The sequence below is a fragment of the Sinohyriopsis cumingii genome, chromosome 17 (genome assembly GCF_028554795.1).
Source record: "Sinohyriopsis cumingii isolate HCF-2022 chromosome 17, ASM2855479v2, whole genome shotgun sequence".
NCBI lineage: Eukaryota > Metazoa > Mollusca > Bivalvia > Unionida > Unionidae > Sinohyriopsis > Sinohyriopsis cumingii.
Window position 1 is genome coordinate 50,728,490 of NC_142977.1, and position 27,294 is coordinate 50,755,783.

At 34.0% G+C, this 27,294-nt stretch overlaps 1 protein-coding gene across 1 annotated transcript; it reads left to right on the plus strand.

The window, feature by feature from the left end:
* The first annotated feature begins 284 nt into the window (after window positions 1-284).
* Window positions 285-26,409, plus strand: LOC149778681 (tektin-like protein 1). Its single transcript, XM_089939492.1, has 7 exons — window positions 285-786; window positions 9,787-9,891; window positions 11,589-11,842; window positions 13,832-13,955; window positions 16,068-16,163; window positions 17,501-17,614; window positions 21,364-26,409. The coding sequence occupies exons 1-7, from the start codon at window positions 412-414 to the stop codon at window positions 21,547-21,549; spliced, it is 1,254 nt and encodes a 417-aa protein (XP_089795618.1). The 5' UTR covers window positions 285-411; the 3' UTR covers window positions 21,550-26,409.
* Window positions 26,410-27,294: the final 885 nt, after the last annotated feature.

The window sequence follows — 27,294 nt, forward strand, 5'->3', positions numbered from 1 at the left end:
TGTGTTTAAACTGTGTAGTCACTGATTGTTGTTGTAACTAATGATGATTTTTAACCTCATACAACTATAATTTCAAATGATGTCATTTGAATGGGATGCGACCTCATAACGGACGCCGTACCTTTTTATAATAACAATTGAATGCGATGCATTCAGCCCCTTTTCTATAATTTTAATGCTAGCTTTCTGTCAGAATATTAGCCTTTCAGGGTCTCCCTTTTCATTCAGTGCAGAGATGGTCAAAATAGCCAACCGGAATTACTCTGCGTTGTCTCCTAGGGCAACGCAATGGTAGACATGACGCCTGTTAGCAACATACTGTTGTAGGTTCCGCGAATATATTGATCGCATGAAAGAGAGAGTGGATCTGTAGTATTTTATGTTAGAGATAGGTGGGTTTAGTATCCAATTATGATGGGAACAAAGGTACTTACTACTGTGGGGCCCGAAGCATGGAGAAATTCTACTTTAAAGGGAATCAAACTTTCACAAACAATCGCTCAGAAAAGTGACAAAAACTGTGATATTGGTCGCTGTTTTGACCCACTGCCCCACCTCAGGGACACAGTTGCACAACTGAGCAATGACGAAATTCACAGATACACACGGGAAGTCAGGGGTGTTGTCTCAAGGCTTAGGGAAAGTCTTTTGGAAACAAACGAAGAGATTAAATCACTAACCAGAGGTAAAGAAGCCATTGAAAAGACTTTGGAGCACACAAGAAAAGATCTTAAACTTAACAAGGACAGTCAGGATATCAGGTTGTCAAGACCAGCTAAAGAGAGGGTGAGATATGTTTTAAATCTAAATTCATGTTGACATTGCATTTACTATGTGATTGTTGGTATCACAATTATCATCATCATTATCATAATCGTCGTCGCCTTCGTCTTCAGCACCACATCATTAAAGTCTATCATACTTTTTATCTCATCATAATCATCATTATCACCAAAATCATTATCAAAGATTCATTATTATCATAATTTTAAATACCCACAATCAGCATGTGTTGTCACTTTTCACTGTAACAGTATGGCACATATGTCATGAATGCATGACAAAATTAGAAAGTTTTAGGTCGAACATCATAAATTGAAGATGCTACCATTGTGTCTTGCTGTTGTATAATAATCACTGGGGCTGCTACTGCAACCAGGTTCAAGTGAGAATGAAGCTACAAAATTGTGACTGTTTAGCTAATTATCCTTCATTTTCTTCGATGACAATACATCACTAAATTTTACTTACCTTTGATCAGCAAAAATCACTGAATGGAAACAAAAGACATTTTCAATTTCAAAGTGTAACAAGGAAGATATAAAACTATAGCACCTGCCAGGTAAATGCTGGTGAGTGGTTAAGTGACATGCTGATGAAATGTGGGTTGTCCGAGATGAAAACAATGCACAGCTGGACCAGATATCAAATCCAGATATCTTAAATGCTAGTCAGGTGCTGTACCACCTAACCTATCTGAAGTAACATCCCATGCAGGTACCCATAGCACATTCCCCTACCTTTAGGATACACATGACACTCTTGTTTCTTCATCTGCTGCAATAATCCTTTCACAATCCTGAACAAAACAGGAAAGAATACATAGTCAGTCCAAGGCTTGAAAATGGGACAACTAACTTTAGATGGATGCTCTAACAATTGAGTTGTCTGAGTTGATACACCCAGTCCTACCCAATATACTTTTACTTTGCTTTTTATTTGTGTTTTGGTGCTTTACTTCCACTTAACTGCACCATCCCTCTCCAGGTGCAGATGTAAAATCATGCTCATAACACTAAATATAACAGGGAAAATTACACTGCTGGAATAGATCTCAGACTCAGGACCTTCCTAATTCTAAAATAGCATTCAACCACCTGGGTTATCTGAGCCAGTGTAGGGTTTGAACCCAGGATCTCTCAAATTATAGATACATTCTGTACCACTTGAGTTTCACTGTCGGACTCTAGTCCAACATACCTATCCGATCTCACCCATGTGTACACACCAGCAAGATACTTATGCTCCTCTTCTGACAATCGTATACTCATTATTCCCACTATGAAAACAAAGTCATATGGACAGCGTTCTTTTGCATACCAAGGCCCAGCAATGTGGAATGAATTGCCCACTGAACTTAGACACAAAGACACAGTGGTCACATTCAAGAGGGCTCTCAAAACTCACTTATTTCAACTGCAAGAACAAACATAAAGATCTAATAATGTTTCCTACCTGAAATATTCTCAGCATGTTTTTTATTTTTTTAATGTTTTTCTAATTTCATGGTGTTTGTTTTGTAATAATATTATTATATGTTTTTTATCTTATAGGTGTTGTCTAATGTTGTAAAGCGCTTAGAGCTTCTAAAGATTAGGTGCTGTACAAAGTCCTCATTATTATTATTATTATTATTATTATTACTATTATTATATGAGCCAATGCATCCAGTCCTACCCATTATACTGGTGAAAGTTCTGGCTCTGGTTGTAATTCTTTAACCCAGTGAAACTTTTACTCAGGTCCAAAGGCAAAAGTCTACTTGGCCAATCTGAGGTACATTCAACGGTATCCTCTAATGACTTACTGCAAAGGTAACTCCAAAGTTTGTAAATCAATCAAGGCTATCACTCCAAAGTACTGTGTAGCTTGGTCCTGAATCTACTTTAAATTACTTAAAGAAATTGCACATTCTCATATTCATAAACATTCAGCTCAACCTCCAATTTTCAAAATCTCAATTTCACCATCATAGGTCATAACGTTAAATCTGGAAGTTGGACATTTCATTAGTTGACTTAAATTTAAATCAGTCACAACCCAGTTCCAAAGTTAATTTTAAATTTAAGATATCTGATTGGTTAGTTTTAAGCAAGCTTTAAATTTCATCTAGTTGGATCACCAGAGTTTAAACTTAAGTATAAGCCCAGACTTAAGTTGTATTGTTAAATCCAGGACAGGCTTGATATAATATTTTTTGTTACAGCTTCTTTAACAAAATGTACAAAATGAAGGAGAAACAAGTTTTATAGTTTTTTCCTTTCTAATTTTAAGAATTATTGAATTTTAAGGTATTCAAGTCTTTCTCTTTACTAGCATCCTTGATTAGGATAAAATATATCTGATGTAGAACTTTTATCCTAAACTAAAATTTCTAGCTGAGAAGATTTAAGAATACACATGTACTTGGAGAATGTCATAGACAAACCATGTATAGTGGCATAGCTGAAGCATCCTAAACAAGAATCTGGGGTAATAAGGTATCTTCAGGGCTTTGAAATTATCAAAAATTGTACAACTATATATGTGTTTGTTTTAGGTTGGAGGAAATAAATTGTTTAATATGGCTTATGAATTCATGGCATTTACATGGCCATGCACAGTATCAAACTCGTTCATTGGACAGATGTGAAACAAAATACACATTGTTTCTTCATGTATGCACTGTTAACTTTTTCTTGTATCAAAGCCTTGACTTCTAGAAAAGATCCTGTTACAAAATGATATATTTTGTCTTTTTTTCCAAAACATATATGTACTATTTTGAAAACACAAGCTAATCTAAAAAGCCTTAACGATCTTCAGTCCACATAATGCTTAAAGTTTATATGGTTAAGCTCCATGGTACCCGGTATGGTGATATACCTTGTAAATCTTTCATGCAGTTTATTATACCAATCAATACTCTCAGTCACAAACGTATTCTATATTACTTTGCAAAAGCTTGGAAGTTAAGAGGATGGTTTCTAGTCATTTCATGCAGTGATGGAATTGTTTCTTTATAGGTTACAAATAAGCCATTATTTTTTACACCTATTTACACGAATACCTGTGTTTGGTCCCTAACCTTTTGACATAGTTTATAGGCATACTTACAGTAAAGGTGTAGACTGAGGAGAGATAAAGTAAATAAAATGTCTAAATACACTAGACTTTCCTGTAAATAAAAGTGGTACAACTCTTGCTTTTATATAGCGTTGTATTTTATTTTTCAATTTATAGTCAGAACTGAACAATTTAGATATCTTGGTCTCACCAGCATGTGGCAGATGCAGCATATCACTAGCAAGGCTTGTGTAATTGTAGTGTGTATGATGTGATTTGTGTGATTTAGATTTTTAACGTAGCTTTAACAATTTTCCAGTCATATCGCTGCGATGTCTGCAGTGTGGCAGTTTAAAGTGATGTCTAGCACTGTGGCATCATGCCGCAGACATATAGCATGATGTCCCATCCAGTCACATTATCCTGACACCAGGCCGACCAGTCCTAACACTAACTTCTTAATGCTGAGCACCTAGCAAGGCAGCTGTTAGTACCATTTTTAGAAGTCCTTGGTATGACTCGGCCGGGGTTTAAACCCATGACCTCCTGCATCCGGGACAGATGCTCTAACCACTAGGCCACTGGAGTGGTAGTTATAGTGAGAAAACTGGTAAGATGTATGTGCTTGTGTGTATGTATATATAAGGTGAGTAATATATATATATATATATTAATACTATCATGCTAGTTAGAGAATTTTTAATTCATACTCTATGGATATTCAAACCCAGGTCCACAAGCAAACAGCACCCATTGCCTTGGCTGCACACACAAGCCCATATTCCCTCACCAGAAATGATGTTACTCAGTCGGTGTTATATGCACTTATATGTAGCAGACACACTTGTATGACAACCTAGTAATCAATTCTCATGTATCTACACAGCCTGATTTTGGATTCCTATGAATCAAGGTATATAGAATTATTTATAGAGAATTAGAAATATACACCAGACAGAACGGAAAAACAAGCTTACCATAGCAAGATCATTACAATAGATCTCATGGCATGCTAATACAATCCATGGAAACTTTTATGAAAGAAAGTTTCTTATCACAAATTTTGTGAAACTTGGATTTAGATTTTTTAAAATTATGAATCATTGTTGATTGAAACTGACACAACACATTTCTTACTGATAATTCCAAAACAGAGATGAATAAATGACATGAGTAACAATGACAACAAAAATGTTTATGACTTTATTGTTCAGTTAAAAACATGTATTAAAAAGAGTAATGCTCAAAAATAGAACTTTATGTATGATAGAGGATTATAATGACAAATAGTGCATTGATTATTTACATTTTAATTGCTGTATTGTCTGTGATTTGACTCGTACACCTTGTATTGATTATGTTTTACAAGTAGATTCATTATTTACATGTACTTGCCTGTAAGTCGCATCCAGCTGCAAACAACATAGATCCTCATCTGCGATAACATAGTGCACCTACATTTCTGGGTCTCTGTTGTTTGTTCTACTGATTATTCCTAACAATCTGTACAGACCCAAATATGCCAGCACATTATGCAACAGCAGATCTGGGTCTGTGCAGTTTGCAGTTGGACTCATCCTATAGGCAAGTATATATGGTAGGTAAAAATGGTAAAATGTTATTTTCAGTTCACTGAAAAGATATAATTACCTGTGTGAAAAAAAATGAAAATATGACAATGTAATTATGATGTTTTATGGATTGAAGATGTATAATAAATTGGAGGATATGAAAATCTAAAGATAATTTAGTAGCAGGATGTATCCTTTCATTATTAATTTATGTTAATATGGGTGTAACACTATGTCCATATTCAGTTTTGTCTGTTACTGTTTTGATACTGATGCTGTTCAATTATTTAGTGCACCTGGTGTGTGAATCCCAACTCAGAATAAAGAGTGTTGATGGGAGCCATGTATCTGCTTCTGTCGCACATGTCAGTGATTAAATATTCCATTCTTCTGACTGCAACAATATGATTTTACATGTACTATTAATTTTGTAACATTGATTTTGCATAGTCATTTAATCTTTAACAAGTATACCTTAGTCATCAGAATACTCAACAAAACTAGAACTGGATGTATAGCAGTTCTGTTTTTATTTTTTGTCAAGATGAGTCAGTACTGTGTAAATTATGTAATATCGTAAGTAGTATTCCAATTTCACTAAATATTTGTAGAATTCATGTTTTAAAAAACACATATAGCAGGGTCTCTGTATCCTCTATAAAATTTCAATTACAGAATATTGATTTAGGAGAAACATGAATAGTTATAGGAGGCCTATTTGTACAACAACACAGACCCTGATCTGCGGCACATTATGCTATTGCAGATCAGGATCTTTGTGGTTTGCAGTTGGATTTGACTTATAAGTGAGTATATACATGCAGAAAGGTAGATGATTTATCGGCACAAAGAAAGAATACCGGTATTTCCACTGCCATGAAAACTTTACCTGGAATGCAGTGTAAAATGTCCACTTACATCACCCCTGTTATTTGACATTACAAAGAAGTAGACATGAATGGGGATTATTTCAATGAGAATTCACAATGGGTGAGGTCTTTTAAATTCATTTGAATGAAGATTCAAAATATAATTTTCAAGTTATGACATTGTGGCATCTGTGCACATATCTGTCCATTTGTCCACACCCTAGAGTTAGCTAATTGTTAATGTTTTATTTTTGTCACTAACAAGTCATAAAGCTAAGTTCATGCATACAGACATTTGCTTGGTCAGTTTTAAGCCAAGCTTAAATTTTAGCCAATCAGATCACTGTATTTTTTAATTTCAAGCAACTTAAAAGTCAGACTTGACAAAGAAGGGGTATCTGGTTTAAAGATATTTCTCCCTGCTTATACATGTACACATTTCTTCCTGGGAACCTCCTGATTGAAAATTCAGATGTTGGATACACTGCTGCAACATGCCATGCCATATATAACATTGTTGAAACTTGACAGTTTAGATCAAGGATGGACATCTTCCTCCAGGGCTTGGGCCAGATACACGATCTTAAACCACGCACTATGATGTAAATTAATGGATAAAAGATGGTTATGGGCTGGATCCATCCCCTAGGTCATATTTGTCCATCCATGGTCTAGGGCTGGATCCATCCCTTAAGTCGAATTTGTCCATCCATGGATCCATCCCCATGGTCATATTTATCCATCCATGGTCTAGGGCTGGATCTGTTGTTTCCTACTGTGCCAGCAGATCAGGCTCTAGACATTTTTACTTGAAATAAAACAAACCATAAACAAGCATCAGAATATCTTTCTCGTCATTGGAGAGTGCCATACCTCGTAGAGAGAAAATCACAGATATAAGGTGTATAGGACACACATATCCAACTTATGCACACCTACTGAATGGTGAACCTTGGCCTGAGTGCATACATTGCTGTTGTCTACAGAGAGTGGAATCCATTCTTGTCAAGCGTATTGACTTCCACCCAGTGTGAGACATAAGTCTTTATGTGAATTCAGTTAAGATACTTTGTGTTGACATACCACCAGAGAATGTCTTGGACCTTTTGAGAGACAGTGGTTGATAAACAAATTGTGACCCTTTATTTTAGGATTTTATACCTTTTACCTGTACCATAGATACCTTTCACCTGTATCATATACACCTAATTTTACCTATATCATAGATAACTAAGTTTGCCTAATTTATACTTAATTTTACCTATGTCATATATACCTTTTACAGAATTGTAAGGTCTTCACCTTCAGTCTTGTAGAACCACATGCTTACTTCGATTTCCAATGAATTATATTTCAAAAGTCATTTGTTAAAATTTATCATCTTTAAATTTTTAAAATTTAACTTTGAATGGCACTTTATAGTCAGCATTGTGCTGATGTGCCATTAAACCCTTATATTTAAATATATCACTTGAAAATCATAGCCAAAACAAACAATGTGGACCCTGATCTGTGTCACCTGTTATACAATGACAAATATGGGTCTATCTCGTTTCTCAGTCAGGCAACAGTGCTATGTATGGTACAGTAAAAACCTGTCTTGTGAGACCACTGCTATGAAAGACCACCAGTCTTGAGAGACCAGGTTCTCCTTGCACATATTTATTGGTTATATAGTTTTGTGACCTGTCATGAGAGACCACCAGTGTTGAGAGACCATTATCTTTTTGGCAGAAGGGGTGATCTTTCAAGACAGGTTCTGCTGTAGTTGGGAATAATGCATGGCTGGAACAGGAGTCAAACCCAGAACTTTGTAATCTCAGGCTTAGTTTTGGTTCACTTCCACCCAAGCTATCTCGGCAGATATCTGTGGAACCAATTGTGACACAATCAAACTAAAATTCATTCTCTGAGTTGAAGATTTGTATTTGCTGCACTAGTAATTCGATAATGAAGTAGGATAAAATATAATCATGTTTGTACATTGGTCCAATATGCTGGAAGAAAAATTTCAGTCCTTATATCCTACATGAGTAGGATAAATCCAGTATGCCTGGTGCTGTCAGATGTGACCTGGAATTGATAAAATTTGTCATAAAGAAATCAGTAAATTTGTTCAGCATGTTTAAGTTATACTTCTGTAACAAAAAACAAAAGGAAAAATGTTTTACTACCATCTGTCTGTCTATTTCAGAACAGCTGGTTTTGTTGTAAATAAATATTTTGTTCTCGAGGACTGTGGCACATTCATTCATTCAGTCATTCATTAGTTCTTTTGTTTGTTGGTTCATTCATTCATTCATTCATTTGTTTGTTCATTCATTCATTTGCTCAGTCATTTGCTTGTTCATTTTATTTTTTCTTGGCTTTCTTTTTCATTTTTTCTTAATGTGCAATTGTTCCTTCGTTCCTTCCTTCCTTCCTTTAGTATAATGACTTTATTTGATAAATAATGTACATATTTCCAGTACTTTACTTGTAACTTATACAAAAATACACATGTTGCCAAGTAAATACTGCAACACAGAAGAGGAAATAAGTACTATGCAGTAAACAAAAAATATCAGAAAATTCTTGCAGAACTCATAAGATGTTGGAACTTGTTTTGTATCAAGTCACGTTTTATATATTTCTAGATAATATATTGTATTGCTATCTCAACTCTACATTTAAATATAATGCATGCATTTCAATTTAAAGTAAATTCTATTTAAAACAAAACTTTATATTTCCCAGCAATTTTATTTAATTCACCTGTCTGTACAGCTAAGTGAGCTGATTGTATGGCCCTGCATCTGTGGTCCATCTGTCAGCAACTGCTTGTTACCACTCTGAGGACCAAATTTCTGATCATTTTGATCAGACTTGGAATTTTGTATAAGTTGATATCATGAGTATCTTGGACAAGTTCAGACAATAGTGACATCCACAAATGAGGTGATCTTGTGTTTGATTGGTTACAGTTGTGTTGCCTTTGGAGGCAATCATATATTTCTTATCTGACTTTGTTCAGATTGAGATCATCAGTTTATATCAATATCTCGATTGAGTTTTGATCAAACTTGGAGTATAGGGTTATGCTACCAATAACTATTAAGGTGTGAATATGATTAACATCCAAGCAAGTGATTCAGCATCTGATTGGCTGAATTCTGATTGCCTGCTTCACTGATGAAACCACTTTTAGTATCAGGTTTAGTATGCTGAAATAATGTTACATCAAAGTACATGTAGCATGATTTGATTAAGTTTGGTATACAAGCCTGTATTAGCAAACACTGACAAAATTTGATTATGAATACTGTCAGAGCAGATTGATTACATTTCTGGCAGGTGAACATTTTTGCTTACTGCTACACTTTAAGATATAAGTGAACGCATTCTGGCCTTTGTATTTTATATGAATAAAGCCAGGTGAACAATAATAAGCTTACTTGGGCCTCTTGTTCAGTAAATAAATATCACTGTATTTATAACTGTAATTAACAATTTCTAAGGTACATGGCTTTGTTTTATTTCAGGAGCATGATGGAGCAGATGATTTGCTTAATGCAGAGCGTTCGCATCTCCTGAACTGTAAAAGAGCACTCGAGGCTCAGCTTCGATCAGTACAACAGCAACTTTATGTGAGTAGCGTAAAATTTAGCCTAACCCACAAATAAATTAGATATTGTAATTTTAATTTATTCGTACACACTCGTAAGAATTGTCACAAATTATCTGTCAAAGCAATATGTTCAAACAGACTTTGTTATAGTGGTCAACATAATACTTGTTCAAAATTTGTATACAATGTTTAATTATCTTAATGAGACAGGTCATGTAGATTTAGCAACTTATGTAAAGTATTATTCAGTCAGATATGGTTTTTGGAGTGATTGGATGTCAGGAATATTGATTTTTTACATATATTTTTTATTTTGTTAAGAAAGGTTAACCAGATTTATATGATGTAGATATTGCATGCCGACAAAATTATCCTAAAAGAAAATGCTTGTTATACACAGTTTTTATAGATATCCCTCCATTGTTATAATTTATTTCATTATACGGTCTGAATAAACCATGGTACCACTAAAGACACTATGACCAGAATTATACCAGTGTATAACAATATGGTTTGCAAGAAGCATGCAGTGGAGTTTGTTATACATTTATTTCCTTTTAAAACATTATTATTTGACAAATTTTGATCATTGCTGCTATACCATGGTTCAGTATATTACACTGTTCTCACTATACCATGGTTCAGTATATTACACTGTTCTCACTATACCATGGTTCAGTATATAACATTGATTTCAATATACCACATTTATGAACATAACATAAATATGACCAATGCAAACACTTTTCTTATTTACATTATAGCTGTATACATTGACCCTGCAAGATGTTGAATAATTAGTAACAACAGCATTGTCAATGGTGCTTTAGATATAAATACATTAAATTATCGAGTTGAGGTCTGGGGTTAAAATGTCAGGGTTTAGAAGTCAGTTAAGGTCAAAGAGTGCCAGCATTTTCTAAAACCTTCTCTGATATAAATAATAATATTGATACTTTCCCAGATTATCGGGTATTTCTAAATCTGCACAGATGATTTGCAGCAATATTTATTTTAACCTGAGTCAAGTTTCTGTCGGACATTTTTATTGTTTCTCACATATCCCAGTAATAATGCCATGGTTTTTGTATTCCTCAATTCAATTTTTTCCTGCTTCCTTAAACCTTTAATGTTTTTCTTACCATGAACTATGATGGTGATATCCAGTTTTAAATTGAATAACAGTTCCATACTATATGCACATTTCTTAATTACCGGTAAATCCAACTCTTGTTTAATCAATATGATTATGTGATGAAATATCATCAAATGGTTCATTACTTTCAGGCTGATATTCCAACATCTTTTATTGGGTTATTAAATATATGCATTATCTATTCATTAATCCTACACTATTATCTATACTGCTTCATCATTTAACATGAGGTCAATGAAATATCATCAAATGGTTCATTACTTTCAGGCTGATATTCCAACATCTTTTATTGGGTTATTAAATATATGCATTATCTATTCATTAATCCTACACTATTATCTATACTGCTTCATCATTTAACATGAGGTCAATGAAAATCAGTTAATTGATATTCACCAAAATTGATATAACGTATATCTGGTGCAATCGTTATGGTGTTGACAGTTATCCTGTCTCTAATTATGCCCATTTAGTTGGGTTTTCTCAACAGACTTACACTCAATGACCTCCCTAGAGCAGACTGGACATTTAAATAGTAATAGACTTTTTTGTCATTTTAGACTCTTGATCTTGCCCGAAAACGTCTGTTTGCCTGCCTAGAGGAAAGATCTCGTGTTTTGGATCTGCTGTGTCACACTGTATCATCTGCTGCTAATGGTGCAAATACCAACGTTAGCGCTGGTACCAATCATCGTAGTAAGAGTATGATGGAGGGTCGTATATCCCGACTTGGTGCCAGCCAGGCTGACCCACTAGGGCCATATACACCAGAGGTAGATCAAGCCCTAGCTGATGCCTCGGATGCAAGGGCAAGGTAAAGTTATTTTTGTTTTCTGAAATACCAATACATACATATTGAAACCTACCATCAGGTGTACATCTCCACATAAATGACACCAGCACAGAAAGATAAATATTTTTTTAAACCCTTGTCTTGATATTGCTTACATAGTTAATCTTAATATCATGAACACCTGTCTACAAAGGACAATTAAAATTTAGAAATCATGTTAAGGTTTAAACATGGTGATCCCTTCCATTTTAAACAGATTTGGCAACTGTGAAATTGATTTATATTTGTTGATATAAATTTTTGTGTTTTTTTTCCTTTAAAAAATGCACCTTTTTACTAAAACTTAACTTTGATGGTTTTGGAAAGGCTTTCTGTTGTTTCCACAGTAGAATCTTTGCTAATTTGGATTTTATATTCATGGTTTGAAGCAACCATGTACTCCATGATGATTGGTATCCCACAAAACATGTTGCATTCACAGAAGTTTGTCTGTTCCACTTTGGAACCACGTTTATGACCTCATGCACTAAAAGAGAAAAGATGTCTTTTAGGTGTATGTGTTGCGGAAAATATCACTGGAACCAGCAAGGGATGTTGGTTTAGATGGTTAAGCTGATAAAAACCCTGCCTATTATTATGCAGTTCCCGTTATTGACTCCCTGTTGAGCAGTGCATTGTTGCACTACATTTGCACTAGTGTCTCATAATTAAAATGTTTTTTTTGTGGTGTTTATGGCATGAAGTCAATGAAAGTTGGTGACTTGACCCCCAAGGACTGGATACCCGTCTGTTGTATGGTATCTATTACAATCAAACTTCATTCGAAAGGCCATTACTTTGGAAGATCATCTGTCACAGAAGACCACTATTCTGGCATATCATCTGTCAAGAATGGCCACTGCTTTGGAAGACCATCTGTTATGAAAGGCTATTGCTTTAGAAAACTATCTGGCATGAAAGACTATTTACTGAGAACACCATCTGGCATGAAATACTATTGATTGAGAAGACCATCTGGCATGAAATACTATTGATTGAGAAGACCATCTGGCATAAAAGAATGTTGCATTTGAAGGCCAACTGGCATGAAATACTATTGCTTTAGAAGACCATCTGACATGAAAGACCACTACTGTGAATGACCATCTGGCATAAATGAAAGATCGCTGCTTTGGAGGGCCATCAGTTATGAAAGATCAACTGCATTGTGTAATGTAATGACCTCTAATTGAGAGATCCCTTGTTACAGAGACTGAGCGGATGTACTTTTTGTTTGTAGAAGGAATGGTCTCTCAAGACATGCTTTACTTTGTTCTTCTTTATTTCATCTTTTCCGCATTTGATAAACACAAAAGATATTGGCAACGTAAGGACCAATTACATAATTCTGATCTACAGTTGCAATTTTCTTGAAATTTAGCATGTGAATTGTATGCAAGTCGATCAGTGGAAAACAGTAAGCAAAATTTTTCCCAGACACTTGGGATCATCATAGCTATTAAAAGCATTCAAATTTTAAGATTATATTATTTCTGCAGATTTTGGACTTTGATAGTGGAACATGTCATATGCAATATTTGCAAATCTACAGCTGGAATTTTTCCCATAGCCTTGATGTAGTGAGATAACGTATAATTGATTAAAGTCATCAGAGAAAATTGGCATGTCGCAAGGTTTTCATAAATGACACAGTAAAGTAAGCTAATCCTTTAGCAGGGTGCAGAGTTATCTCCTCTTACATACAAATGTAATGTTATTAATATTATGTGATGTGCAGTAGGAATGTGTCAAGTGTGGAGAGAGTGATTTGTCCCTATTTTCACTCAACTTGATGTGCAATGGTCAGATCATATTATGGAAGGAATAATTTAGTTTGAAAAGTTTCCAACAGCGAACACGTAAAAAATGTTATGCTGAGTACATACAATGGATAATCATGATGCAGTAACTGAATAATCAGTGATACATTTGGATATATATAAATCCAGTTCCACTATCGATTTTGTATAGGTCTGCATATCTAAGAAAAGAGCTGAGAGATGGAATCGAAAGAACAGAAAATCTGAAACAAGCAGCACACAAGTCTGTGAACGATGGCTTGACTCAGAAAGTCTCCGAAACAGTTACATTAAAGGTAGGTCACTTGGAAAATATGCTTTTCAAATAAGTTATTTGTTTTTTAAATTCTAATTTTGGCATTGGTAGAATTAGCATTGTAAGAAAGAACTCAGACCCACAGTTCAAACATTTTGAGCGTCAATCAGGTAACTTGAAATAAATTTTGAAAGAATTATCAAATTTTCATGATTAACATTGTTTAACTGTTTAAAAATGAACACATTATTTTTCATGTAAAAAAACTGTATATTTTTAGATTTGTAAGTCTTAAGCCTAAGCTTTTACTTCACATGTTCAATTTTATGATGAATGAACCAACTGGAAGAAATGTAGTTTCTTGTGTGGTCAAAATTATATAAGACTATGTCCCTTATATATTTGCTCTTAAGTTGAGTCCAACTGTAGACAACATAGGCTCTGATCAATTAATGCAAATGAGCTGGCAGATCATCATCCATCTTATTCGTTCTACTGATTACTCCTAACGGAATTTCATAGACCCAGATCTGCCAGTACATTATGTGATGGCAGGTCTGGATCTTTTCAGTTTGCAATTGGATTTAACTTATACACAAGTAATAAGTAAGTTTAACTTTGCAGTGAAGACATTGCATAATAACAGATGGGAAGAAATATGAGCCAGTTAGGTTACTTTCAAATTATCCTGGCAAAAGATGCATTGAGATATGGAGATAACAGTGTTTGAATGCCTGTCTATCATTCGTAAAGGCCAAAGCCTATTAATTTGGGGATAGCAAAGTCAGGATCACTTGATTGGAAAATGTGATTTTCCTTTCTGCATGATAAGTCAAGGTTTTTGGCCTAATTTTCATCAAACTTCATAGGCAGACTACATTCAAGCAGTGACAGTTTGCTATTGGTCCTGAACTATTGAAGTGAAAAGTCCAAATCACTATAGCCAGCTTTGAAATTTGTTTTGTTTCCTCACAAAAGAACTACTTTTCCATATCCTAGCTTCATCATACTTCATTAATATACATCTGGGCAGACCTCCCTATTGATTCTCAGGTTCAGAGGTTAAAGAGCAAGGTCAATAGACCTAAAATTGTCATTCTGTGTTCCAAATGATAAGTCTACTTTTCTCAAGTTTACCATATCCAATTTTGATCAAGTTCATAGTTGCACTGCATACGAGGAATGCAAGCTGCATGTTGAATCAGTGATTGATAGATCAATGAAATTGCATTCTTGGTTATCTGCATAATGCTTCAATTACTGAAACACAGTTTTCATCCAGCTTCATATGTATAGTACACTTGGACAGCAGAGGGTCATGCTTCTTTTTGCCACACACACACACACACACACACACACACACACAGCTGAATGGCACTTGAGAGTTTTCCATTTTGTGGAGGGTTAGAAATTTAAACCTAGTGACTAGAGCATGGATTTGACTTGGTATGTGACTAAAGAAATAATCCCTGGTCAAGGTTATTTGATGTTAAATTATGGTGTCTTTACATTTGTATTAGTTATGGTCAGTTGGGGAGATCAGCCATTCTTCTGTATACTTGTTATAAGAAAACTATTTACATTTTATAGTATTAGGTTGGGAAAAAAATCCTGAAATGATCTTGTATGGAATTAAGATTTTCATTAAATTTGTCCAAAATCTCAATTTCTCTTTTATGTTCATAATACATGTGTACTGAACAAGTGACATAAAATTGTTTGTGCCCAGCAATGTTTTTTACTTGACTTTGCCTGCTCGACAGTGTTTTCTTTTTCACCTTTATATTTTCTCTAAGTACACATAGGTTATAATTTTGTTGATATACAATTTGAAGTGACATATACAGATTAGAATTTTAACCATTTCATTCAATATTCAATTTATCCAAAATTATCAGCACTTTCTCATTCAAGCAATGTTTAAAGTGCAATGATATATTTCTTGTTTTCCTTTTAAATTTAGACTATTGCACGTTGAGCTGCCCTACCCATGAAATAAAAGGTGAAAATTGACATTTTTGATAATTTTGACCTTAATAAAATTAATTGTAATAATTATTCCTTTTTTAAAAAAATCAGTTTCCATTTGTTTTCTCATAATTTGTAAAAAAAAATAGTTTTAACAATTTAATATTTTCTGTCTATTCTACAGCAACATTTGGGTGTGACATTGGGAGAGAATCGCCATGCTATTCACAGAGCACAAAGATGGTATGATGCCACAGATAAAGCACGATCATACTCAGTGGTGAGAAATTCCATCTTATCCATTTTATCTTCAGAAAGCATAGGGGCTATGGTGATCTAACACAATTTGCTATCTGCAAACATTTGCCATAGTATGGAGTAAGGGTACGGGCATTTTGACTGAGGTTAAAGTTGTTTAATTCTCGGAGTATTGGGTGTTTAACTTTTCAAAAACTTATATTTTTACATAGATACAGGTCTAAGAAATTTATAATCACTTAATAATGTATATGTTGGTGTGGTTTTTCTTGCTTAATTCTCATGTGAATATCTATCCCCAAGTAGATGTTATTACATAGATAATTATGAGAAAAAGCATACAGTTAAGAATTGCGCATAAAATAATAGATGAATGAGTATTTTATTAATTACATTTGCACAAGATAAAGACCATATACTTATCTTATCATATACACAAAGAAAATTATAAGTTGGGGAGTTAATTTTTCTCAGTATGATGCAGATACTGATACATGTATTAGGACATCAGTTTCCTCACACAGCTGATTTATACTGACTGACTGACAGACAGATGGACTAACAGACTGACCAGCTGACTGACTGCTTGAATGACCATTAAGCTCATTGACTTGTAGGGCAGCCGTGAAGCTTTTTTCCATGTGGTTTAAAGAAAAAAACTGATTGTACTGCATAAGAATTGAGAACTGCACAAAATTATTCAAAGATTTAGATATCACCTCTTTCAAAAGGAATGTCAGTGAAGTAACCCATAAATTGACTATTGGTATATATATATATATATATATATATATATATATATATATATATATATATATATATATATATATATATATGTTATTAGAATACATGGTGCATACAGTTGAATAAAACAATTTATAAAAAGTCTATAATAATAAACCTTAGTAAGTAAAATAAATAATTTGATTTATCCCGGAAGAAAAATTATAATTAGAAATATTGTTAGAAAAAATGTACAGTTCAGGGCAATCATAAACTTAGTAAATTGTGCAATTAATAATCAGAATTTCTTTTCACAGTTGGATCTTTAATTGCAAGTAATTTGTGTTTTTATTTTGAGTATTGATTTTGTTCCAAGAAGAACATATTTCTTGCATAAGCCATGTCTAAGTTCATAAATTTATTTGCTGATAATTATTTATAAAAACTCTGCCAAATTTGAAATTCTTAAATATTTGGAAGTAAATTTTATATATTTGGTGACAGTTGTTAGCATTGCCATGTTAAATTGCCTGAGATTTTTGCCATTTACGCGTTATCACAATTATTTTATGGCAATATCAGCCCTACTAAGGCCTCTTGTTCATACTCTTATATTGGCTATATGACCTTATGCAGGGTCCAGTATTGAGTGCAGACCTAACAACTAGAGAGAAACTGGATCGTCCCATGGTCAGAATCTTCCAGCGCCATCCTGGAACCCAACTGCCTGAAGCTCAGCAGATCATTCAGGTGCGTCTTAGAGTGAGAACACACATTCACTGTGAGAACACACATTCACTATATGTGCACACACAAATAAGCACACATAGACATGCCCAATGTATAAAAAATATTAAATACCTTTGCATTGGCATATTTCATTAATCCATTCCCATCTTGCCAGTGAAGAACAGCACAATGATGCATGTATATTATCACACACACACACACACACCCATCATCATCAGGGAGACTTCTGGAATCACACACACAAATTTGGCCCAAATATGATATTAGAGGGAAAAGTCCTGGAAGCTAATCAATCTTTTCATTATTTCTGATATTTATTTTAGAAAATTAAATCTTCAAGAAATGAGATAAATTTATTTTAACAGAGCTAATGTAAAAGACACACTATGTACATATACATGGGAACTGACAAGTACATGGCTGACTGGATTACAGTTTATTAAATTTTAAACTTTATTTCACATCAGATGTAAAACAAACTCTAACAACTTCGGTTTCACTCTGGGAATTTGGAGGACTGCCTGAAGTGGGTAAAGTACAGGTCAAAGTTATTTGCTTTACAGCTCTCACATTGTAGAGTTTGTTAACATACAGTTCCACATCTTTCATCAACTTAGATTGATATTTATATGTTATCACTATAAAATAAAAAAAATGTGTTATCAAATGTAGACAGATGAGGTAAATTATTGCTTCTATATGCTCAGGAAATGCACTTGAAATAGCACAAAGTACACTAATTTGCATATTCATTGAGATATAGAAATGAGTTTTTGTAGCATTGGCATTACGATATTCTAAATATGCACTTTGAAAATTTTAAAATATCAAAAACCTTTTAAAAAAAACAGGTTACCAGGTCATTCTTTGTATAATTTTCATGTGAAGTTTTGAGAGTGAAAATAGTCATTGTTGACAGTGTTAGGGACCTACTGGCAACAATCAGGTTATAACTTCATGAATGAAATGACTAAGTTCTGTGTATTTTTTTCTGTCTTGATGCATTTTTATTTTAAAATAAGTAGGATGAATACAAACAGGAGAGTAAGCAAATACCACATAATTTAGATTATGTCTGTTTTCTTATACCGATGAACTGAATACAAAACACTTTTTTTGTTAAATATATTAGGTTTTGTTGCATATTTTTTTACATTTAAAAAAAAAAGTTTATTGAAATATAAATCTTGAAATGAAAGCTTGCTTACTGTGAGGGTTTGATCAGCATGCTTTGTGGTTAAAATTTAATAATTCACTTCTCTCACATGCAAAATTTATTAACTATATCCATCTAGTGGCTAACCTCTGTCTGCGCCGGTTCAAGTCTTGGATTCAGTCAGTGTGGGTATGCGAGAAAGTTTGCCGGTAGCTTCTCGTGGGTTGGTGGTTCTTTCCAGGGTTCTTCCTCACCATTAATACTGGCCGTCATGTACAGCTTATCGTGTGCTGAAAAATGGCGTTAAACCCCACAACAGCAACAACAACAATCTAATGGCAGCTTCCTTGGCTTTTCTCACAAATGTGACAAGAAAATTTCAGAATCCTTACGTTTCTTGTCTCAAGTCATTTATCTCAGATTGCCTATGGGAGAGGTCACTTATCTCACTCTCTTCATAAGAAGCAAGTGCTAACAAGTTTCATAGTAAACTATGTATGCTAACAAGTTTCATAGTAAACTATGTATGTAATTGACGACCCTTAGTCAAAGCTTGATAATAAATGATATAATAATACTAATCCTAATAATAATAATGAGGACTTAGTACAGCACCTAATCTTTATAAGCTCTGAATCTTTATAAGCTCTGAGTATTTCACAATATTAGGTAACACATAAAAACATATACATGAACAAGATAACAAAAAACAAACACAATGAAATTACAAAACAAAAACATGCTGACAATAATTCAGGAGGTAAACTTTATTAAGTCTTTAAATATGTTCTTGTACTCAAACTAGGTGAGTTTTAAGAGTACTCTTGACTGAGATTGCACTGTCCTTGTTTCTAAGATTTATGGGCAATTCATTCCATGTAGCTGGGTCTTGGTAATCAAAAGAACATTATTGGCATGATTTCGTTTTAATAGTGAGAACAATGAGAATGTGAGTGTCGGAAGAGGACCGTAAATTTATAGATGGAGTGTACACATGGGTGAGGTCAGATAGGTATATTGGACTGAAGCCAGTAAATGAATTGTATCATAGTGAACAGATTTGGTTTTGATTCTGGATCGAATGGGTAGCCATTGAAGGTTACAGAGTTGGGGGAGGTATGCTCAGTTCTTTGTACTCTAAAGATGATCCGATCAGCCATGTTTTGAACTTTTGAACTTTTTGAAGTTTTTGTAATAGTTACTGAGATGAACCAGATAGAAGTAAATTACTTGTGTGTGATTTAGATTTTTATTGTTGTTTTAAAACGTTTTAGTTATATCGCTAAGATATACTGTAGTGTGGCAGTTTATAGTGATGCCTAACACTAGGGCATCATGCTGCAGACATGGCATCATGTCTTACCCAGTCACATTATCCTGATACCATGATAACCAGTTCTAACACTAACCTCTTTATACTGAGCACCAAGCAAGGCAGCTGCCAGTAACTTTTTTTAAAATCTTTGGTACGACTCGTCTAGGCTTCAAACCCATGACCTCCAGCATCCAAGGCAGAAACTCTAACCACTTAGGCCACCGGAGCAGTAGATGCAAATTACAATAGTCCAGTCTTGAAAGTACTAAGGAACACACATATTAACTGAAAGAAAATTGTGAATGGAGCTGATGCATCTCAGCTCCAGATATGCAGCATTGCATGTATTCATGACATGTTGGTACAATGAGAGCATACTGTTGAGAGTGAAACCTATGTTTTGTACTGACTGTAAATTTAATGTTGGCATCGCTGATACTTAATGTTTGAGGCAAAGGATATGAATGAGCAAGTGATCAGGATGGCTTCAGTTTTATCATCATTCATCTGCATATCAGTTGCATGTCTATGATTAGGCAAGTAACAATAGAAATAAAATGAATTTATATTGCTAATGCATCAACTAAAACTATAAGCAAATGTTGAGAAAATGTAGGGGTTGGCATCAGGACAAAGAAATCTCAGTCACATTATCATTACATTATTATTAGCAAATCATTTAATCCTGAGACTGGGATATCCTTGCCTCAGTGCCAACCCCAACATAGATTCTGTAATTCTATAATATAATCATGGAGTATCACCTGGTACAACATGTGTCACTAGGAGCATTTAAGCAGAGTAGGATAAAATTAATTGAACAGCATAGCAAGAGAACCAAGAGGGTCTCACATCACTCACACACTTATAATGGTATACAAAAAGAAAACATCCAGATGCTGGTCAGCGTCCTTTGCAAACCTTGAATAATGATGATGCTAGAATATTTACTGTCCAGATTTGGTCAACAATAGTCATATAATGTTTAAGACTTTGAAATGTTTATGTATGGCAGGCCAAAAAAAACCCCAAAGGTTTATGTACATATGGAAGATGAAAACAAACAAATGTTTATGTACATATGGCAGATACCTGATAAAATATGCATGGTGAATGTCACACAACAAACATGGGGAATAAATGTCATCAGCTTACACAATATCGTAGCTAGGTAAGCTAAACACTACCAAACTTGATCCCCTAAAATGAGGAATCATTTACAATATTTAAACCTCAATACAGGCTTTCTTTTGATAAAATTTGTTCTTAAATTTTTAGGGAACTGATGGCTTGCTTCAGTCACTGACTGCCACTAGCAGAAACATAGGACTCCTGCGCCTTTCCAATCTACGTCTCTATGATGATATCAGAACCAAAAGTGCAGCATCAAGTATTGACAGCGGTATTATTCGACTCCGTCGCAGGCGCTCTGATCACAGATGGAATTTAGGAGAAGCTTTCTAGACTTTGATATGTTTTGATTTTTAGAATACATTATGCTAATTGCAAATAATCAAAACAATTCTTACACAGAAGGATTATTGCCCATTTATTGTCATTGAAAATTGCTGAATCTTTGTGTATACTTCCCTAAGAATGGTTTCGAATTGTGCTCACTTGGGCTGAAGAAATATACAATGGGTCATAATATTATGTAATCCTTCAATGAGTTGGGAAAAGGTTTGATACTTTTATTGAAATATTTTTTACATATTTGTCTCCAGTATTACATGCGTAAACCTCATGATGCAAGTTATTTTGTTGAATTTTTAGAGTATATCACGTTAACGTTAATATGCTTTCAGTTTTTATACCTGTATTCAGCTGTTTGATAGGACTTTTGAGATTTACAAATTTTGTACACTTTTGTAGGTTTACTATTCTTTGTCTAGTCTCTACTTTCAAATTTGCTAAAGTAACTTTTGTATAAAAACTGTATGACTGTATCCTTTAAAAATTGTGACATTTTAGAGATTATACATTTGGATCAATTTGTCATATGAAACAGACTTTGCTATCAGAGATTTAAATTACTTTTGAATAGCAACATGTTAGAACTATTTAGAGATGTAGCTTAAACATTTACTGTAAATCAACCCAATTGGAATTAAGCATTATAATGAATTTTGTGCTCAATTTTTCTTTTTCACACTTCAGATTTATATTTGTAGTGTTATTATTTATGTTATATTTCATTGAAATATCACACATACAACAGTATTTGCATCATTGTGGGTATTGTATGTTGTTGTTTTCTCTTTGTGTGCAAGGCACTTTTTTCACTTCTGTGATATGGTACATTACAGTATTAAATGACAACATTCTTAGATGCCTTGGAAATATTACTGCATTATTTAATAAGTTTGTTTGATGCACTGGGATACATCATAAAAATATAACCAAGAACCTAGATCAGAATCTCTCAGGAGAAATGTTCTAGTGTTAATAAGAAGGAGTTTAAGCTTGCTTTGGTACCGATATTCATCAAATATGTTGGAGTTCTGTGATGTGTTTACCTGTATAAGCTGAAAATGATATTGGTACTGCTGTTTTAGTATAATCAGTTATCTTGGAGTTGCTAGCAACAGCTTTATAGATTACTAGCTCAAATCAAAAGTAACCGATTCAGCAGAATTAAATATTATTCGTCCATTGATCCCTGATCAGTATTTATATATTTAGATAAAAGTATTAAAGGCATTAGTATTGAAAAGTTTAGCATGAATTATCTGTGATGAATCCATTTTAGCTAGTTTTTACAATCTTAAAACAGGGTCAGTTAATCATTGCATAAAACATGTATTAGATTTTGCCATTGTAAATAAATTTTTGTCAGACATAAAATGTAACTACTTCACAGATTGGTAACCTACGTTAGGAAATATCAGTATGACTACCATCAGGGCCAGATCAAGGCAATACTGTGCCCTGTGCGAAACAGACATTTGGCACCTCCTCCCCGTCATTATTAAAATATTTGCTGATAAGAAAGCTTGAAAGAAAATGATCCAAATTATCACAACATAAAAAAGATTTTCATCTGAAGAAAAAACAGGTTTTGTATCATTTTAGCTCCATTGTCCAATTTTTGCACCCCTTTTCTTCTCAAATTTAGTGCCCCTCAGAAAATGGGTGCTTGTGCAAGCCCACTGCTCACACATAGCTTGCGCTGGCCCTGATTAGCATCATCATATTTGTTATGTGAAAGACATAAATAAATCGGACATACCAAATGGTTTAGGTACAAGACTTAAGTTTGAAGAATTGTTTTGCTTGTATGAATTTTTTTTTTGGTTTGTACGATCTTTGATCTGCCAACGCATATCCTTTTTGCTTCCTTTCACTCAAATTATGTTTGGCATGCTTACTTCTGAACACGTATGAAGTGCAGCTTAATCAGAGCTGATCGTTTAAAGGGATTTTTTTTTCTTCACAATTATATGTCACTTCTTGATGCACTTCCTTTAAACTGTACAAAAGGATACAACTTTTTCTAAGGCTGAATTTGCTCCTAGTAATGAAAAAATATGAATAAGTACATAATGATTTTACCACTTATGAAAATTTGTAGTAAATTGTTTGTTTGAACAAAATCAGTTGAGGAATGTACACAAATTCTTCAAAATCAGAGTAATTGGGAATTTTACATTTTTCTTGTAAAATCAAGATTTGTAATTTTTTGAATTAAAGATTGCTGTTAATCAAAGTGTGTGTACTTGGTACATTCTAAGGAAAGCTTTTTGGAGATGCCGTTTTTGAACATTTTTGCTTATTATTTATGTAACAAGGAATTGATCTTTTATATTGCCAATCAGTTCTTCAAATAACTTTACACTCCATCAAGTGGCTGAACAACTGCACACACACACACACACACACACACACACACACACATTAAATGATGTATAGTTCATCAATTGATAATATTATTAAAATCATGGAATTTCAAAACTTGTACACTGCTTACAATTCTCTGTAAAATTACATAATTTTTACTCTGTAATAGTTTATATATACATTTGATAACCTCTTTCTGTTCCTCATAATTTTGGATATATGCTTGTAATTGAATTTGTTAGTTATTTTCACAATCTGTTGAACATAGTTGAAAACTGTAATTTACTTATCTTTCATTTAAATAAATCACCTTTTTTTAAAATCTGAATTTAATGTTTAAAAGTCAATACACTTGCCATTTTGACATACAGTGAATTACTTTAAATTTGTGGGTCTGAAATTTTGTGGTTTGGTAAAAAAATTCAAAAAGGGTACTAAATTTTGTGGATTTTTTATTTTTATTGAGTGACGATATAGATATCTCTATAAAGGATTATAACATTCATTTCCATGCATTTTTGAGCAAACATGTTTAATCACCACTGCAGTGATTGGATTATATTAGTCATTACTGACACTTGGTATAAATCCAGGGATCTAGATCATGTTGACCTCTTTTTGCATGCATGTAAAATCAAACATGTTTAATCACCACTGCAGTGATTGGATTATATTAGTCATTACTGACACTTGGTATAAATCCAGGGATCTAGATCATGTTGACCTCCTTTTGCGTGCATGTAAAATCAAACACGTTTAATCACCACTGCAGTGATTGGATTATATTAGTCATTACTGACTCTTGGTATAAATCCAGGGATCTAAATCATGTTGACCTCCTTTTGTGTGCATGTAAAATCAAACATGCTGAACACCACTGCTGTAATTAGTGTGAACAGAACGTAGTAGCACTCTTTAATGCTTTTGAAGCACATCACAGTGAGAGGCTGCCGTCTCATGAAAGGAAACAGCATCTTGCCTTTGTGACAGCTGCATGCACAAAGCCCATAGATTTATGTCAAATAATTCTCCATCAATGAATTGAAATCAGACTTTTACTGTGGTATTCGCCACAAGTGATTACTCAGTTAAATGAATACAATGTTGTTGAGTTTACCAATCAGATAAAGTCTTGATCAACCTGAAAATAAATCTACCTTTAAGCCAAATGATGCACAGTGGATTATCTTCACAAATGACAATGAATCATTAGCTTAATTGGGGTTCGAGAAAGTGGGTTTGATCAGCCAGTTGTTTATTCAGCAGTTGGTTATTTACGTGAAATGTACATAGTAATAACAAAGGAATGGTAGAAAATACTTGTGATCAATTAAACAATCTATCAAAAACATTTTTAGTCATGAAACAACTGATATTCGAGTACGACAATAATTGCTTTCACAAATTAATCTATTCATTTATCTTGGAACAGTGTCTAATGATATATAATAGTCCATTCATTATGTTGGATATTTTCATGAATAAACAGCTACTAAAAAGCAAAATTCATACAGGTAATGTCGGCATTCCGTGCTATTTTAGTAAAATTGGTGTAATTTCTATCGAATTTAATTACACATACATCTTTTTGGCCATTTTTCACTATTTTGTTGATGACTGTAATCAGCATTCCTTGGAAGGTCATTATATACATGCCTCAGGAGATACATATGGCAAAATAAATTTTTAAAGTACCAGGACATTACTTTACAAGGTCAGCCTAAAGGTGTGATGCAGTAAAATCTTGATTGAATATTGCACACTGTGATGTCACAGTGAAAGCTTCACGTGCTGAAAAAAATGTCACCCTGTTGTTATGTGATGTCCTCATTTCTTGACTCAGTTTAGTACCTGGTCAACATTGTAAAAGCTCATAGTTTCTTCACTGTGTGAAAATTTTTTTAGATTACATAACGTTCACCGAGTACTCATTATTACAAATGGATATACATGTAATACATTTGTGTTGCAGAAGGACACAAACCATAATTTTGCATTAACTACAGTAGCATCAACTAATCATAAGTGTAGAACTTTCGGGTTCATGACATTTTCTATGTGAATTTAATTGTACTCAATAGATTTCCTTTGGTCTCAACTTTCAAAAACTTATCAACATATCCTATGATATATATCAAATATTTAAACTATAAATATTATTGGCATGAAAACAAACAAGAGACGATTTACTCTGGCATATGGCACGGAAGGGGAGGGGGAGCAAACTTTGAATATCAGCTTGGATCATGTCTTGTTGCAACTTTAAATTTAGCATGCCCATGAAAATTATGAAAATTGGTACCCCCATTTTAAAGTGATTCACAGTAGCTTTGTTTATTTACGAGACCCCAAGCGGTTAAAATATATATTAACGTCTTTCAAGTGGTGGAAGCACATTAGTGGTTTTTGTACACCAAATGCACATGTTAGCAACTGCTTATAATGTAATTCAAGTATGATGCGTGCGAAATAAAAAGTTGAACTTTCTTTTGCTTTCCGTCTTTTTAATATATGTATTTTAACTGTTTTGTTTTATAAAGGATGATTATTAGTCTTTGTTTGCTTTTATCCGAGGGGCCCCGAGTGACCAAGTGGTCTAATGCGCTCTACATTACGGATCACTGCCATCTCACCTCTGTCTGCGTAGGTTCGAGTCTCGGATTCGGCCAATGTGGATATGTGAGAAAGCTTGCCAGTAGCTTCTCAAGGGTCGGTGGTTCTTTCTGGGGTTTTCCCGGGTTCTTCCTCCACCATTAATACTGGCCGCCATGTATAGCCTATCGTGTGCTGAAAAATGGCGTTAAACCCAACAACAACTTTCATCCAAAATAGACAGGCATGTTCCTTCTTTCATCTTAATAGAATTTAAACTACACAATAAACAGCTTCAGTTTATACCTACTGTACATTATTAAAGGTCAATTACTATTTTGCTGTCGTTATGACCCTTGTTTTATTTAGATTTGGTTTGTTTTACGGTACAAAAATACATGTACAATAAGGTTATTTCTGGCTGAGGCAAATGGTGTCAAGTGCCTTGCCTAGGACTATGCAAAAGTAACTGACCTATGCTGATCCTATAGAGGGCACTGGGGGGGGGCAAGTGGTCTAAAGCACTCGCCTTTACCAAACACTGTCATTTCACCTGTTTGCATGGGTTCGAGGCTTGGGTTTGGGTATGTGAGAAAGCTTGCCAGTAGCTTCCCTTGGGTCAGTGGTTCTTACTGGTGTTTTCTTGGGTGCTTCTTCCAAAAGTTATACTGGTCACCATGTATAGATTATCCTATGCTGAAAAATGGGGTTAAACCAAAAACAACTTCTGATCACAAGTCCAATAAACTAATCATGAAGCCTCCATGGCACTTTTAGGAT

What these genes read in the sequence shown, in the direction of transcription:
- LOC149778681 (XM_089939492.1), top strand. Translation starts at nt 412, where the DNA reads ATGATGGGAACAAAGGTACTTACTACTGTGGGGCCCGAAGCATGGAGA. An exon ending in CAAGACCAGCTAAAGAGAGG is followed by an intron (nt 787 to 9,786) that starts GTGAGATATGTT and finishes GTTTTATTTCAG; the next exon opens with GAGCATGATGGAGCAGATGA. An exon ending in AAGCTCAGCAGATCATTCAG is followed by an intron (nt 17,615 to 21,363) that starts GTGCGTCTTAGA and finishes TTAAATTTTTAG; the next exon opens with GGAACTGATGGCTTGCTTCA.